This window comes from Emydura macquarii, unplaced genomic scaffold (genome assembly GCF_026122565.2).
Source record: "Emydura macquarii macquarii isolate MOO-44397 ecotype Brisbane River unplaced genomic scaffold, CSIRO-AGI_Emac_v2 contig_18, whole genome shotgun sequence".
Taxonomy (NCBI): Eukaryota; Metazoa; Chordata; order Testudines; family Chelidae; genus Emydura; species Emydura macquarii.
Genome location: NW_027130155.1, coordinates 287851 through 306177, shown reverse-complemented (window position 1 = coordinate 306177; position 18327 = coordinate 287851). Strand labels below are relative to the sequence as shown.

The window sequence follows — 18327 nt, the reverse complement described above, 5'->3', positions numbered from 1 at the left end:
AACACTAAAAAAAACTTCTGTAAATTCTACTCAAATACCAGAGATATATAGAAGTTATATTTAGTAGAAACACTAATCCATTTTACCTTTCTTAACTCCACGACAACTTCATTTCGTTGTCTTCTCATAGTCTGAAAAGTTTAAGATAAAATAATTACAGCATACTCCCAATCTGAACCAAGCCATTGTGACTTAACGAGCAACAGCAGCTTTCTAAATATTTTATTTTTAGAAGACATTTTTAATTTTTTTAAAATGTAAATAGAGACCAAGTAACTACTTTGGGGTCATGAATATGGGATTTTATTTTGAAATATAAATAGCTATACCTCTGTTTCTATTACTTAATACAATAACTAAATTGTTATTATATAATATACACAACACTTGCATAAATTTCTTCAGCCTTACTGGTCCAAATGCAAACTAATAAAGAGACTATCCAACAACAGGGAAAGTACAAGATGGAAACAAGGGAATAAATTATATAGTGGGGGAAGTGAGGTGAATGAATTGTTTATACCAGAAAACATGATAACAATAAAAACCTATTCTAAATATCATTACATACCAATGAAGAGTATGGTAATTTTGTACAGATGCTTTCAATTTATTTCACAATTTTCCAGATAGAATTCGTATAGCCCTTTCTAGGTTTGGCTTTTCAAAATACATTTATTTCAGAGAAACTAGAATATCTTAATAGAGCTAGTCTAACGTCAAGTTAAAGTAGTGAAAACTGGTGTGTACCACTTGAAATTATTCACCTGTACTCAGAGAGTCAGGTAAAGATGAACAGCAGTTCTTGAGACAAAAAGACTGATGTAAGAAGTAGCTCTATTTACAATCAGAGGCTATATCTACACTACAAGCACAACAGAGGCACAATACGGTGCTGCAACTACACCACTGCGTGCTGTACTGCAGACATTTGTTTCAGTGAGGGAAGAGATTTTTCCATTGCTGTAGTAAATCCACCCCCTTGAAAGGAGATAGCTGGGTCAACAGAAGAATTCTTCCATCCTCCGACTAGTGTTTATGCTGGGGCTTAGATCAGCTTAATTACATCTCTCAGGGCTGTGAACTTTTCATACACCTGAGTGATGTAGCTAGATTGACCTAAGCTTCAGGTGTAGACCAGGCCTGAGAAGGCTTAATTGCTTTGGTTGTGCTGCGAATACAGCACCCGAGAACAATACTTATACAATTATTTATATAGTTATAAACTGGTGTGCTTGGTACTTCTGTTATTTACTAACTGTATTAAATAACAGACTTTTGAAAGTTTAAGTTGCAAACTGAATCACTGAAATGTCAGGAAATGCAAATGTTGAGGTGTTGGGACAGCTTTAACTATCCTCTTGTGCATATGCATTATGATGCAGTTTTAATGATGAGTTATAGCATTGAAACTAATACCTCGCACACACCTTGGATGATACACAGTGAATGAGACAAAAATACTACTCGACTTTCTATTGATCCATGCTTCACTCATTGTACATTGTCCAGCCTGTGCACATGGCCTAAACCTACTGTTACTGATTCTACAGCAGTACAAATCCATCAATTCAATGGATCTATTTCTAGTTCACATTGTGGAAATAGCAAATAATATTTTATCCAAACTTAGCAATCAAAAGGACTGTTCTGGGTTGTTTATTACGTACACCTTTCCATACAGATACTACTATATCTGTAGAACGTTTGCCTTGTCTAATACCCAGCTGGCAAATGATCATGTAATTAAAATACTAGCACACCCGGAGGCAAAAGTTAAGGTTGTGCAGGCAACCGCAGCATTAGCTTTTTCTGACTTGAATGCTTCACTACGCAACCTTAATGATTTATCAAGATTTTAGTAAACTAAAAATAGAGATTTTTTTAAAAAGAAAAACAAATTCTGTAACAACATCTATTAGACAGGGAATGTTTTAACCTACACAATACGCACTCAGCTGAGGCCTGGGCTCCAGGAGAACAGATATAGCCTGAGCACACACAAAGGCTTGACAGGAGTCTATATCGTTCAATACACATTCGTGTATTGTGTCAGATTTTTCCAGATATTTGAAGTAAAATTCAAGACTCCACATACTTGTGCATAAATAGATATTAGAATAGGAGATTATTAAGAAGTTTGGTTAAGGTACTACACACACACATGAAGAACAATTTAAAATAAACAGCACCAACAATCATTCAATTTAGAAAAAACATTCTGAAAATGGTTTACTAACTGCTATATTACAAATACACCCAAGATTACTATAATAGAATGATTAGAGAAAAATTATTTTCAGTTTGTTTAAAGTATGCATTTAACAGTACTTTCTGTACAGTCAGTTTCACCACATTTCGTGATTAGTTTCCTGTTTGTTTGGATCTTTCACACAGACACAGAGGAAACACTCAAAAATAGAAAATGTGATTGTAAAACTACAGACAGACATTGACAGGATGACCTAGGTGTGATGAAGTACCTGAAGATTCTTTTAGCTCTGAATTTTGACTTCATTTCAGGTTGACTGTCACTAACTATAGCTATTACATACCATTTTTATAAGATCTAGCAAAAATGACAACACAAGTTTTTTGTTTTTTCCCCCCATAATGAAATCTCAAGCTGTTTCTTTAACAATTTGTTGCTACAGTGAATTAGAAAAGGAGAATTGAGAACTGTTTGAAATGAGAGAATTGACTAAGATAGGATGGTTGACTTATTCGTAAGAAGCTGAAGTCTTCCAATCATAAGGAACAGCATGGAAAAAGGTTAAAGGAGAAGGAAACGGCTAGGAGGAAGAGCAGATAAAGATCTAACTGTAAGAGGAACTACCAAAGCTTTGAAGACAAGGACTTGAAGTATGAATGTAACACAGATACAGGTGATTATGGTTTGTATTCCTGTAAAAGCAATATATGTTTCACTATAACCTAAAACTTTTTCCTAAGAGTTGGGTAAGATACATGACATGAGATATATCACCTGGCATTGCTACAGAATTTTTGGACAGGCAGATGTATAAAACAATTTGGAAGAAAAAAAAACCTGATGCCTGACAAGGTGAATATGCCATTTTGGAGCCTGCTTGACAAGAGACCAAGGAACTGTCCATCCTTGCTTTAAACTAGTGGTTTCAGGACAACAAAGTCTTCCTATGATCTCATTAGGAGAGTTAATAAGATACAATTCCCTCCAATTCAAGAAATACAGTGCTGTACACTGTAGGAGGAAAGAAAGGAAGAATTACAAAGGGTCCAATAGCTCATCCACTCCCACCATCAGGAGATAGAAAGTTAAAGTTCTGTTTGGATCTAACCAGTTACTTATTGAAAGACTCTCAGGTCTTGTCTACAGTCAGTCTGAAACAGTTTAATGTTTATTGTGGACAGTGGATTCTGTGATAACAGCACAAATGGTTGAAATTTTTCTACCTACTTTATTATTGTCCATCAGTAAACTATTGACTTTTCAAAATTTCCCATAAACCATCAATTCTGGAAACTGCCATAGGATAGGTACTTAGAGGGCAATGCAACTTTGCTAGTGTATAGTGAGACAAAACTGCAGGGGTTCAAAACATGAATCAACAAAACTAGCATGGAGACATCGACCTGTTTGTGTTTAACTTGTTCTGTATCATTGGTTTAGTCTTTTAGGGAAGAGACAGCCTCAAAGTGGTATTAGTGAGGCAAGACCTAATGTTTGGTTTCCAGGCTCATACAGCTACATCCAGAGGAAGTGCCAGAAACAGAATAGGATGGTATCTCATCCACACTCATAGCCTTGTTAACAAAACTAAATATAAAATTGTGTGTGTTTGCCTTCACATCTACCAGGAATGAAATAAACACCCAGGTAAGACCAGTACATAACCCCTTCCTCAGTCTTGTCATCCTGCCTTTTGTACTAGATGCATGGGTCACATGCCTATTGTTTTTTAAATGCTTTGAGTCAGAGAGGTGAGCTGCTTTTACATTTACTATGTATATTTAGTTTTGTTAATAAGACTATGTGATAATTTTGAGTTTTCTGTAAATGCTGACTTCTTCCTGTAACTTTAAATATTGTCTGCACAGATCCAATTTTACATTTAATAAGCTTTTTCAAGATTTAGGAATTATCTATTTATTACACTTTGTATGGTATTCTAGTATTATATATGGCTAATGCTAAGACAGTATGCACATATGAGAGCTAATATATATTATGACCTCTTTCAATGTACTGATTTTGAAAAGACAGATCAGGATGACATTGACAGCAGAATAACTGGAGGAAACAAAGAGACACATAAGGAAAAATTTGGGCAAAGATGCATTTTAGATGCTCTCTGAACAATAATAGTGTCATACATTACTCCTTACAGTCACCAGTACTTCAGCTGAACATGTAAGCTGCATGTTTTGAATTCAACATGTCCATATATACATGCTTATGTATGAAGGACTTTAAAAAACTTTACAAAATATAAATAAAGATGTAGTGCCAACTATTTTTATGTAGTACTTGTAGAAGTTAATAGGTATGATAAGCACATGGCTGTGTACATATATATATATACACACACACATGCAAGCATGTGAATTAGACGTTTTAAAGTTTCATTTTCAAGTGCAGCATGTTAAAAGCCATATGATAAAATACCTTTTCCTTTATTGTCTTTCTAAAAGACAAAAATGCTATACATAAGATGTAGGAACAGCCTCTAACTTAAAACTCTCCAATTAAACAAACACAGTCTAAGGTTACAGAGGATGAACAGCTGTACCAATGTGTGACTTTGAACAACAGAAGCACAAACTTTTGAAATTGAATCACAAATAATTTTTATCCTTTACTCTTTCAACTATTATATCCTGAAAGCTACTCTTTAGTGGTCTCTAAAATTACCTATTAATCTGGCATTTACTGAAACAAATGCAAAGGTAGTTGTACAATTTGCACAAAACTTTTGGAGCTCTTTTTTGGATGTACTACTATGAGAAAGAAGACAGTGAAATTCTGCAATAAAGAAACAAATGGATAAACAGCTAACTTTAGCAGGAGTACTCTTGGAAATAATCAAATATTGGTTTCCTATGTGAAGTGAATGTTTTTCTGCCAAAAACACTGCAATATTAAATTTGCATTATGAACTGGGTCAAAAAACACATTCACATTATCAACTGTTGCTGAAGTAAAATACTTGACTAAATGCAGACATTACCAACATTTCATGCTATAATGAAAAAAATGTGATGTATAAAGCAGTTAATAAATACGAATGGTAGTCACAAGCCTGAGCTATTGTATGAAAAATGATCATCCACAGTAGTTATTTTAAGTACTGAGCATATGTTCCAAGATTTGTTAGAGAGATGTCACTCTCTAAAATTTAACAAGATTTAACAGCTTAACAATGATTTCATTTTGCACAAGGCTACTTTAATAACAGCAAATAATAAAAAACCCCACACTAATGGCTTATAGCCTATCTGAAATCTAGTGATTTTAAAAGACATTTTAAACTTTGTACAGGATTAAACACATATCACTAAGTCTCCCTGCCACTTATGTGGTTTTACGATCACATTTTCTTATTTTAAAATGTTTCTTTCTCATGCAAGAAAAACAGTGTACATGACTATAAAGTGCCTAAAATAAACAAACTAAGAAATATTTCCTCTATTTCCTTTCATAGTAATCTTACTGGTTACCTAAAACAAATACAGGTAAAAAGTTTTACAACAAGAGTGTGATCTTTAAACTGATGTGTCTCTTTAATATTTCATCATATACTAAAACTAAATAGGCTATCACATTCCATCTGTGTGTGTGATCCAAATTCCAAAGGCCTACAATTTCTGTGGCAAGGATTCAGGATTAACATATGTACACTACGACTTTCGAGACCCTACATTAAGATGCAGAGTTTAGGTATCAGAAGTAGTAGTATGTATGGGAACTCTGAATTATACATTTCATTCTCTTCTGTATATTATTTTTCTGTGTGGTTTGTTTGAAATAAAAACCTTCACAATAACCGCATTATAATTCCAGAAGTGTTACCTAGCTTCTTTTTTTAAAAAAATAGCATTAGGAGAGCACCCAGTGAATGGGGAAGGTACTTTCTACACAAAAGCAACAGAATCCCATTTATCTGAATCCTTTAATATTAAACTAATCATTTATTCTCTGCATGCTTTACACTCAATTATTTCACTGTCTGACATTCCCAAACATTTCAGGTAAACAAAAAATTATTAAAAAAATGTATATTGGCATGTTTGATTGAGGTCAAAACCTAGATGTTACTGGATCCTGGGTTACTCTTACATGCCCAGGTAGCAGAGTCCCGTCCCCCCCAAATCAGTGAAGGAGGCAAATGCATCCTTTCAAAAGCTGACTTTATACAGGTTTACACATGCCTTTGTGTCATCTCAATTTTAGATTATATTATGCTTTAAATGGGGCCGGTTGAGCCCATTCAGAAACTGAAGTTACAGCAAAGCACAGATGCCCACTTAAGTGGTATTTTATGCAGATAATGTTTTATGCTAGCATTCTGGGATCTTAACTGGCTGCCAACTGGCTGGCAGTTTCTGGGTGGAGTTCAAGGTGCTGATTTTAATATAGACTACTTTAAGAAAAAACCCTGATTTGCTTAGGACTGGGTTACTTGACTAATTGTCTCTAACCCATATGAAATTGATGCAGCAGCTCCCATAGCTTAAACAAGGAGGATCAATGGCAGGACACTTTCCAAGTAGGATTTTCTTTGGCCTTCACTACTCAAACTGGGAAAATCTACAGCCTGAATGTGTTATCCACACTGTAAATCAGAACTACTTTCACTGCTATCTGGAAAGGGGATGGATTGATGGGTAATGTCCAATGCTACTTGACACAAATCAAAACACAATGCCAAACCAATGTGAGGTTGCACAAAATATATTTTACTGTACTTTAACTGTTTCCCTAGTGCTGTAGCTGCACCTGTGTTGGGGCAACAAGCTGTTTATAAATAATATTTTGAATTTTAACTATACATTGCCTTGCAGATGCTATACAAATACATTAAATATTGGAACAACTCGGCTGCCGTGCTGGCTGAAGTCTTCCCTGAAGTATTGCACGTTGACAAGGAGCAGGAAAATAAAGTACATGAAATCTGAAGCAAAGACATAACACGCACACCTAGGAAGGGCTAAGAGAGTCAGTGAAGGTCCCTCCATGCCAGTTGCCAACTATCAGCTTCTTTCAGAGAAAAGGACGAAAAAGGTCCCTCCCTCCCGGGCCAGCGCACGCTACTCTCCCCCCCATATACACACACCCACCAGCGGCCTCCCAATTCCTCTCCCTGGTGTACAGGAAAAGGAGACACCCAGGGAAGGGAAACAGCGAAAGGCGTCAACTGTCCTATCGGGGCAGACACTCCCACTCGGGCAGCCACCAAAGCTGTTCGCGGTGAGGACTCGGGAGGGGAAGGCAACCCGCCCACGGCTGAGGAAGCGCAGGCCCCAACCCGTTTCCCACCCATCTCAATAGCTTCCCTTCCCTCGTGAGGAGAAAGGGGAAGACACTCCCTCTCTCTCTCCCTCCCCGGCCGGCAGCCCAGGCCTCAGCACCGGAGCAGGCCCTCAGCGGCCGCAGGACCAGCAGGGAGGCGGTGGGGGCGGGCGAGGGATTAGGAGAGACGCCAGAGCGCGGCGGCCCACTGCCGCTGCCATGCCGGGCCCTTCCCGCGGGGTGCACTGAGAGCTACCTCCAGGTCGCGGCCTTTGTTCTTGAAGTTCTTCAGCCGTTGGTTATCCAGTTTCTCGTTGTCGGCCATGGCAGGAGGGAAGGAGCGCGGCCTCCTCCCGGGCCCGCCGGGATCCCCTGCCCGGCGCCGCCGCCGCTGCCTCGCTCGCTCGCTCACTCACTCACTCGCTCACACTCCCTCCTTCCCGTCCGCGCTCTGCGGCCTGCGCCACCAGGCCGCTGGCGCCGCCGCTGCTACTGTTAATGCTGCGCCTGCTGCCTCCGCGCTTCCTGGCTTCCTTCCGGCCGCGAGCTCGCTTGGGCTGTCTGGGCGGCGGAATGTGCCGGTAACAAGCAAGGGGAGAGAGCCGGGAGGGGGAGGGGAAAAGAGGGGGTAGCCTCGATCTAGCCGGCCGAGGCTACGCCCAGCCCCGCCGGCCGCGCCCGCTGATTGGCCTCGGAGACACACTCCGGCAGCGAATGGGAAAGGAGAGCATGGAGGGAGGAAGTTGAAGTGGGGGTGGGGACGGAGGGGAGTGTCGCGGCGCGGTTGAGAGCCGGTGGCGGGGCGCATGATGTGGGGACCGAGGCGGCGGCGGCGGAGGAGGAGGAGGGGAAGGCATCGGCCGCGGCCGCGGTGCGGGGGGCGAGAAGGGAGATGTAGCACGTTCTTCTTTCACAGCAGCCAGCGGGGATTCTCCCTTAAGCCGGGCAGCCATTTTGGCCCCGGGTTTTCAGAGCGCGGGGTGCCTCCTCCTCCCCCCACCCAGCAGCAGCTGCTTCCGTTGATGACTCAGCGAAAAGTTGTCAACAGCGTTATCACCCCGGCCCGGCCCGGCCCCACACGGCTGAGGCCCCTGTACTGACCCTAGCGGCTGCTAAGGCATCCCCCTCTCCAGCCTGCAAGGCAATAGCCTGCGCTGCGCCCGCCGCTGGGGAGGAGGAGGAGGCGCTCAAGCTGTGAGCAGCTGCTGGGCTATTACTTTTAACTGTTACAAAACTTGTCACTGTCTTTAGTTACAGAACAAAGCTGCAGGTTCTGCTTATTCTAGCCCTGCCAGCTCTGCACTCAGCAGCGCTCGGGGATGACAGGGTAGGGCTCCCCCAGCTTTCACTCTCTTATTTTTCCCCAACACCGAGTCACTTCCTGATCCCCAATCCACCTCCTCTTTATCTCCAAGATGCCCCATCAAATGTGGACCTCCTACTCTACCTCCAGTTGCAGGGGGATGAGTGTGAAATGGAACAGTAGTGTCAGTGGATATCCCGAGCCATGTTGGGTGACTAGGGCCAGGAAAGAATGTTCAATCTCTTACCAGGTTTTGTATGCGGGCAACCTTTATAATGTAATATGAAAAGTTAATTAAATCTTTGGTGTAAATGGAGCAGACTTGAATCCTTCAGTCTAGAAAACACCTGATTCCTTCACTTTAGAACAGCACCTGGCTTGAAGCTTGTAAGGCTAAGCCTATGCTGCAAATCAGGAAGGGGATTCCCAGCTTGCGTACACACACTTGCACACTTTTGTGTGAGCTAGCAGGCTAAAAATAGTAGTGAAGCCAAAGTGGAGTGGCAGTTGGCAGCATAAGCTAGTCATCCTGAATACAAATCCGTGAGCCCCATGGATGTATACTCAGAGTGGCTAGCTTGTGCTGCCACTGCCCCAGCTATGCAACTAGTTCTAGACTGGTAGCTCTGATGAGAGCTAGTGCAAGTATGTCTAACCAGACTGGGAATCAGACCCCCAGGTTGTAGTGCAGACATACAGTGTTATTCCCTAATGTGGCCTCTCAGGATAGACTGACATAAGGGAAGTAACTTGAAGGTAGATCATTCGAGTTAATTCTATAGCATGGGCATGTTGACACTGCAGGTGAAAGGTGTGGCTAAACATGGGCATATCCATGCTAGTTTTAATCTAGCTAGCACAGATAACAATAGCAGTGTAGACACAGTGGCATGGTCTTGCACAGGCTAGCAAAAAGAGTACAATTCCTGGGTATGTATTCTGGTTACTGTTTCTTGCTGAAGCCTGAATCAGTGTTTTCACTTCTAACTTATTTTTACCAAGTTTCTAAATGATCATCTTCAGCAGAATGTGGCTGCTGCATCATTGCAATAGGAAAAGGTCAATGGGTAAAAATGCCTTTTCTTTCTTTGCCAGTTTGAAAAGTCCCTCCCTTGTTTTTGCTGCAGCTTCTGCTGCTGAGTTTCTTGTATGATTCCCTGTTTTCACATAACCTGTTCTATGTAAGTCCTTGAAGGAAGACTCCCTCATTCGTGTTTAAATTTTCAGGCAGATTTTAAAGCCTCTTCTTAGTGTGATTACAGATTTTGTGGTGTGTTTCAATGTGACACTTAAAATCCCTCAGTCTCTTCCGTCTTTCAAATTGTCCTAGCTTAACATGTCTATTGTAATCAAACACATTGACATGATGAAGAGGAGAAGATGGCACTGGCAACTATATTCAGGGACTTACTGCACTTCTGAGCTTCGTATTGCCCACCGTGTGCCAGGAGGGCAGAACACAGAAAAAGTTATCTAAACATATGATGGAAAGTGTGACTGAATAACAAAAGACTGAAAACATCAATCATGCTGTCTTGATAATGTAGTTAGTATATTTAAAGTTCTGCTGTTTCTGAGTTATTTGTGCATTGAAAAGGCCAACATCTGTGAATTTTAGTGAGTGAAGAGAGAAGTTTATTAAAGTAGCTTTGCAATCTTAACCATTTCTGTACAAAATATAGAAGAGTTACCACTATAACATAGCAGCGAGGCATTAGTCTCATCATCATTTAAAGAGAAAGTACATACAAGTAATTCTGTATGGTAATGTGCTTTTTAGTGCTTCCAGTCACTCCCCTTGTGCATCTGGGAGATCTGGGAAGCCCTATGCAGAATATTTCTTGGAGCTGTGTGGCTCCAAAAAGCCTTCAATGTGGGTCAGTGTCTTAAAGGCACAATTGAGACCCCTACTTGGCAGAATGCAATCATCTGTGTTGAAATCTGGCCAAAGTACTGGGGTTTAACACATACCTTACAGATAACATCCTGAGATTTTAATGATCACAAGTGGTCAGGCCCTTGATGGAGGGGGAAAAGCAAAATTATATGGTCTATAACAACAAATGAGAGTCTGAGGAAAGAACCGCTTGCTCCCTTCCCCCTTTGTCCTGCTGCTGTCCTGCCCTTCTCATTTCTCATTCAAACACATTAGAGCTCAACCCCTCTCTTTTACATTTCCACCAACACCGTCACGCAGTTCTGACCTAGAACTAAATAACCTGTAAGTGTGAGAAAGTGGGAAGAAAAAAGCCAGCACCTAGAACTGTCCCTGAATCCAGCATTAGCCCTACATCCACCCCTCAACCACTACCAACAACCTATAACAGCCATGCACAAAGTCCTCCCACTCCATTGCCCTGCAGCACCCAATGTTGTTTCCTATGACCCTAATCCCCCAGTACTTTGCAAAGAACTGTGAGATATGGAAGACAGTGCTTCATTTTGTGGGTTGCAGTTTGAAAATTGAGAAACACAAATCTAATGTTCCCTGGAGGATTCCCATTCAAATCCAGACCTGACCTGAACTTTCAAAGCTTCTAAAATTATCAGATCTAACATAACGTTCTTATGAGTGTATTTTCTCATGAATCACAATTTTAGCTCCCATTAAATTGTGTGTGTGCCTAGAAAGGAGATTGTCCTTCAGTAGTCTTTGATCAGTCTTTCTGGTCATTATCATTTGGAGTATATTTCACAGAGGACAGTCACAACTGTTGTAACTCCACTGACTTCAATTGAGACATCAGGGATGAAGCAGGTCTATTATATTTAACTGCAGTCTAATTTATCTAGCTCTCAGAGATACAATTACTATGGTATTTCTTCATGAGGACACTATGGATAGTGTTTGCAATAGTGTTAAAGAGTAGCCCAATCAGCTGCTTCTTCTATAATAACTGTAACTAAGCAAGAAACTTAAAAGTTCACAGTCAGTGATTACTTCAAGCAGTTTCTCACTCTTCCTCACCATTGGCTTCATTTTACCCTCACTGCAGCTCTCCAAACACTTGGAAGAAATTATGGATTTGAAGGATTGACAGCAGACTCCCTTTTAAATTGTTGGCTTCTTGGCATTGTTCCATCTTCCAAAAAAGTGCAGAGACTCAGATGCTCAAGCACTGACTATATCATTATAGTTTCTCTACAAAGGGGTGTAGTTGGCTAAAAGTAAGTGTTTACAGTGTAACATAAAATATGTATATTACACAAGTTTACTAGGTATGATATAGTCCAGCCTCATGTGATGTGTGGACAACACAAAACTCTATTGCTTTAATATATTTGTACTTATCCCTAAGAGTGGAGTTCTAAATGCCAATGCCCAAAGAAACATAGGACTAGATCCTAGTCCATATATCATCTGTGGTTGCATTACTTAAGCAGCAAAAAAGGGGATGATGAGCTGACAAACAACTTTCACGTAGCATAAAGGTCAGTGCAGCTGGCTCTACACTACTCACTCATGAAGCAGCCTGCCTGTAAGTAAAACACCCTCAAGGCTACTCAGGCTTATGCCCTGCTTCCCATATTCCACCTCCCCGCCATGGGTCCTGGAAAACATCAGATAGCTGTAGTGTAGTGCAATACAGTTCACTATGTTCTAGCCACACCCCAACACATCTCCATCCCTGAGGGTAGGAGTGGTGCCAATGTAGAGCCTTAAATCAGCACATACACTGCCTAAAAAGGCGTGCTCCTACACAGGAGATATTCTCAGAAAACTGTTTCTGTCCACTTTAAGGTACCTTTACACCACAAGAATAGTGTAAAGGGATCTTAGTGTATCAGAGAATCAGGGCCCAATTTTTTAAAAAGGTTAGATTATATGCAAATACTTTCTTTAGCTGATAAAGTCAAGTTATAAAAATGTGGACTTTTTAATTCTAGAGGCAATATGATATTTTAAGTTTGCAAATGGGTAGGTTTAGTTCTTGTTCATTTTATAGATTTTGCACTGTGACTTGAGTAGGCAATTACTGAATGGTTGATTATCAAGTTGTCGATGTCTTAAAAACCTCCTTCAGATAAGATCATAGAGTGATCTAACTCCCTCTAACTTTCAGCAGGTGCTCAAGTTTATTGTTTTTTTTCCAAATGTGCATTGATGTAAAATGATTTACTGAAAATGGATTTTCAGATCCAGTAATCCTAGCCCTCATTTTATAAAAGAAACATAATATTACATTTAAGCTGAGACGATTGTTTTTTGCAGCTAAACACCAGGATTAATGAGAATTTTGTATATGCCATTTCAGACTTGAAATGGAATAGCTAGAATAAAAAAAGTGGACTGTGTGCAGGATGTTTTATGATCTTTCATCTGGTATATATACACAGATATTCGTTTTAATTTTACACTGAGTGTCCCTGAGTCTTGGAACCCAAGTAGTCTTACTGAAGCAGGCCATATCAAATAACATCTAAATTAAAGCTGGTATCAGCCAATAACAAAAAACAACAGTAAATATATCAAATTGAGCTATGTATAGTATAACAAGGCACAATATTAAAAAGATTCCCATGATCACTGTTTTCTAAGAAGAAAATGTATTTACTAGGACAGCCCCACAACAGGCCAGAAGCACTACTAAAAAGAACTAACAGGGCCAATTCAAGTAAAATACAGGCCTCCTGCAGAGCAACTTGATTTGCCCTGGCCCCATCATCAGACCTAAAATACAGTGTGCAACCTTATCATTCGCACTCTCACCCCCCATCTGCTCTGCCATAGCAAGCAGGTGAGTTTGGAAACATCAGTGATGTATTTCTAGAAAGCATTAGTGAAGTGGAGGTGAAGGTTTCCTATTAAATAGAAGGATAGAGGAGTCTGCCATGTACTCAAGTCAGGACTGATGAACCAGTGGAGATATGATTCCCAAGGCAAGTCAGAACAGAACTCTCAACACAGTGTAGCTCAAATTCCATACCATGCAGAAATAGATCATGAACAAAAAGTGTCACACTAACATTTCCCCAGTGGTGTAATAATTATAACTGAGGATTAGCTTCAGTGGCGTTAATCTGGATTCACATGCATGTGATGATCACAATTTGTAGGGTTAAACCTAGAGAAATCACAAAAACAAAAAAGCCACTTGATTTCTACTCACTGAATACCAGGGTGTCCCTTTGTACCACACCTGCCCTCCAATGTCCATTTGTTGGAACTATCATGGTTCTGCTGTATTATTGAGCTGCTACAGCTTCCAGGATTTCACCCTTATAGGTGGGGTTTGCTTTCAACCAAACCTCTTCATTCTCTTCTGCTGTTTTCTTATTTTCCCCTGTACCATTTGAGCCAGATTCTCGCTTTTGGTCATTTAAAAAAAACAATGTTCCCAAAAAGCAGTTGGTCATCTTTCCTGGGTTATTTGCTGTTGATGTTGCCCCACTGCCCAATTCTAAACCAGTGGCTCAAATTTTCTCTGCTAGTTGTCAGCTAGCTTGCAAAGAAAAGGCTGTACACCCTGAGCATCTGCTCCCACCACAGCAACAGAGTTTCCACTTGAGCTCCTGCCATTGCTAATCTAGCCCCCATCCATTCTTACTGTGGTCCGGATACTCATGAAGGAAGCAACATGACGGAATATGAATTGAAGATGCAACCGATGATGCATGTCATACCATTTGAGCTAGAAATGCATTTTAATTTTTTAGCTTCTTAGAGAAATTATCTGCTTTTAAATTAAACCCAAACCCTCTGGTCCCTCCAAATTTAATTCTAAAAATATAAATAAGAATTTAATCTTCTAGAACAAAAATTAATAGTTATTTAAATTGATTTTTTAAAATTTGAATTCCATATTCTTATGTAAAATTACTGAACCAAATTAATCCTTTGTGTAATTTAGCTGATGATGATGGCATTACAACAGGGATGGATTTGACACATAGTCTCTAATATTAATTAAAATAGTTTCAAAGTAAATTACCTTTGTCAAGTGTCTTTCATCACATGCCTGTCTTCTTTCCCCTAACTGCCCCAAGCACAGATGTCTCTGCTGGTCCATGGTGGGTACCAGATATGTCGTGGGTGGATTCTGGTAAATAACCTTTATTTAAAAGAGAGCATAGCCCAAGTAACCAGCAGTAGCTGCTACTACAGTGTATGAGCAGAACTAATATTCAGGGTTTCTTCCAGTGGAGCATCTGCAGCTCACAGACCCTATTGCTGTATTGCCAACCTCAAGAAATCAAAAATCAAATGTGATTGGCCCCAAAAATCATGAGATTTCTTTTAAAGTCAAATCCTGTTTTTTAGTCTGTCATTTGACTTTTTAGCTATCCTCTGCTCTTCTCACATTGTGTGTGAAAGAATTTCAGGCTGAAAAATATCAACCTTTAATATATACAAAAAAGCATGCCTCTCCATGTCTGCTCAGATGGAGACTCCACCCTACCACTGCCTCACACCTAAGATAGGGGAACTGCCATCCCTATCCTCTTACTTTCTTGACTCTCTCTCCTCCTAGTTTATTTCCTTTGATAACAGAAGGGTTGGATGGTAAAAAACTGGATGACAGCCCCCTGGTATAGCTGGGTCTGCGGCTTTATAAATGGTTCCTTGGAAGCGGTGATAGGCTTCATTGACTGGGATACAATGTGCCGGAATGGTAACCACACTATGTTCCAGTGCATCGCAGAATTTTTCCCAATCTGCTTTGCGGAAATTCCACCGATGCCTGACTGAGCTTCGAATGATGGGTAGCTGGACCCCGATGTGCATAAGTGATGGTCTATGTTGGCTATGAGGAAAGTTATCATGTACTATATGGCTCACTAGTTGTGAATAGCCATCTAATTAACTGGGGGCAATGGATCAGTGTTCATGTCATGCTTCTTGTCAGTACCTGGCCAGGGCTGAGGAAGATAATGATCCAACCCATGAACCAAGTTCGGCAACAAATCCTGGTCACATGCCATCTGACTGCAACCCCAATGTGTTGCCATACTCAACTTTCAAACCATTGGACTGGTGCTTTCAATTTTATAGCTTAATGTTGAGGGTCTGTCAGCAGCCAAACACAGCATCATCAGTTGCTGAGCTGTAACTAAGCATTTTAGCACCCAGGGTAAGCAGCATATTTATGCCCCCTAGAGATGTGGGGGGTGGGTGGAGGCGCATGAGTTAAGTGTCCCCCCCCTGATTTCTGCCTTCTGTTTAGCACAGAGGTTTTCAAACTGTCATCTCCTACCAGGAGCTGGTAGTTCGGAAGCTGGTAGGAGCTGCCTGGCCCTCTTGGGCCCCTGGTTCTCCACACTGCGGGAGCCAGGGTGCTGTCTGTCTGCCTGGCCGCCCTCCCTGCCCTGCTTCCCTCCCTGCCTCTGCACAGCTGGGCACTCCCCAGGCAGGGCAGGTGCTGCGCCCCTGATGCACTCTTGCCTCCTAAAGGAGGCCAGTGCTGGCTGGCGATGCCCCCTGGAATGAGATGCCATGAGATGCTCCCCAAGGTGCTCCCTGGAGTACTCATCCCCCTGGGGCACCTACCCCTCAGCAATCCAGTCACACTGCGCTCGCCATCCAGGGATCTGCCACTGGAACCGGGTCATTCTCTCCATGCTCTCTGCGTGCAGAGTGAAACTGGCCTTGCTCTCCATGGCTGTCCTGCCCCAGCCCTGTAGCTGCCAGGCTCATGGCCACACAGCCCAAAGTCTGAGCTCAGCCACGTGAGCCTGGAGTCCAGCCCAGGCGCTGGGGGCAGGTGGCTGTTGGCAGGGGGAGGACTTGCTCCTGCCAGCTCTGGGAACCGAGGCTGTGAGAACGGAGTGACCCCCTATGCAGCAGGTGGGCTGCCAGGAGCGGGAGGAAGCAGGGGACACATCTGACACATACCTCTGCTCAGGCAGGCAGTTGACAGCACTCAGCGCTCTGCCTGCCTACCATGATCCTCATGCAGCGGAGAGAACCTGCTCTGGCTGGGATCACTGGGCCCAATCCTGTGGGGGGAGAGGCATTGAGCACCCTCTGCTCCAGTTGATGCCACTGGCCCTGATCCTGCTTCACTCCATTTTTCCACTTCCACTGGCTTTGCACGCTGGGTGGCTGCCCTGCCCGCCCTGCCAGAAGGTGACCGAAGCCCTTACTAGCCTGGATGAATCCCGTAGTGTTTCATCATGCTATACTGTTTTTGTATTGCTGATACACATCTTCATTATCCAAGCTATGGCAGACACAGACACCAGCATAGATAAAATCCAGCCCAGTTTCATGCTAGTGCTAACATGCGGTTGTGAGAACAAGCCATCTACCAAGAACTTAGTAAACTAGATACCTTCTAAAATAAGTGCCTATGAAAGATCCTGAGCATTGGACGGAAAGACTTCATTACCAACAAAGAGATCCGAGAAATCACCAACCAGCAGCTTGTTTCCACTAGAATCAAAAGGAAGAACTAGACATACAGTTGAACCCCATTTATCTGACCCTCCCTTAATCAGCTCTCCACGTTTACCGAACAAAGACTCCAGGGCCAGAAGCGGGCGATGTCTCGTGGCCACCAGATGGCGCTGCATCATCGCATTTTCCCATTCTCCAGTTTATTCGGAGTTTTGATTATCTTGCCTCTGTCCCAGTTAGACCAGATAAACGGGTTCTGCTGTATTTCTGGCATGTATTCTGGATGCCAAGGCAGATTCTCACATGACGCCATCAAGTTGAAACTAACTGGTGTGTGGAAACGAGAGCACCCAAAAGAAACTTTAAGAAGAACCCTTAGTAGGGAGGAAAGAACCCTTGATCTCAACACCATACAGCAGATGGAAGCAACACCAAGTGATAGAGAAGAATGGAAGAGACTACTTTTTGGGCTGTGTGCCAGCAGTGATGCAGGAAGGAGGTAAAAACCCAAACCAAAACAAATCCCACCTCACCATCGTTTTTGTTTTTCTCTTATACTGATTGAACAGCTTGAGCCAGATTCTCCTTTTAGGTCATTTTCCTGACCTTATTTTCTAACCTTACACATCTCTGCTACTGCTACCACCATTTGGGTAGGGCAGGGATCTTGGTTACCGCTTAATGGCAGGAGCAGTAGGGAGAATTTTTTTTCTTTTTAAAACAGCCTTTTGTCAGTCAGAAGAGTGCTCAAAAATCACCTTCCAGCAGCTCATGCAAAGTAATAAATTACATGAAACTGAAAAATTATTGAATAAACATCTTAAAATATCCAAACCTCGTGGGATTCAATGCCTTTCCATTTATAGTGTTGTATTATGTTATATAGGACACTGAAATCACTAAAAGATGTTCTTGAACATAGTTTCAATACATACCCAAGATATTGATCTGTTGCTATCACTACCAGTTTAGTTTTATTGCTATCACCAGGCTTCCTCCTTCCTATTGAGTTCCTAAGGATTTTGTATCCCCCCAAGATTTCTCTATTTTTTGTATCCCTGAAGAGGGTTTAACACATAAAACAGGATTAAATCCAAAATTCATAATTTACATGCAACAAAAATTTAAATCCCCTGATGTGGATCAATGACCTGGCATCTCTCAGGTGACAGTCTATTTTTGCCAAAGGAACTA

The 18327-nt window shown here is 41.6% G+C and overlaps 1 protein-coding gene across 1 annotated transcript in view; it reads right to left on the bottom strand.

The window, feature by feature from the left end:
* The window catches only part of KPNA4 (karyopherin subunit alpha 4), a 52829-nt gene extending 44740 nt beyond the window's left edge, over positions 1-8089 (bottom strand). The window contains exons 1-2 of the mRNA XM_067544037.1: positions 7749-8089; positions 87-131 (exon numbers count right to left, since the gene is read on the bottom strand). Coding sequence (XP_067400138.1) covers positions 87-131; positions 7749-7817 — 114 coding nt within the window. The 5' untranslated portion in view covers positions 7818-8089. The remainder of the gene's footprint in view (positions 1-86; positions 132-7748) is intronic.
* Between the last annotated feature and the right edge of the window lie 10238 nt (positions 8090-18327).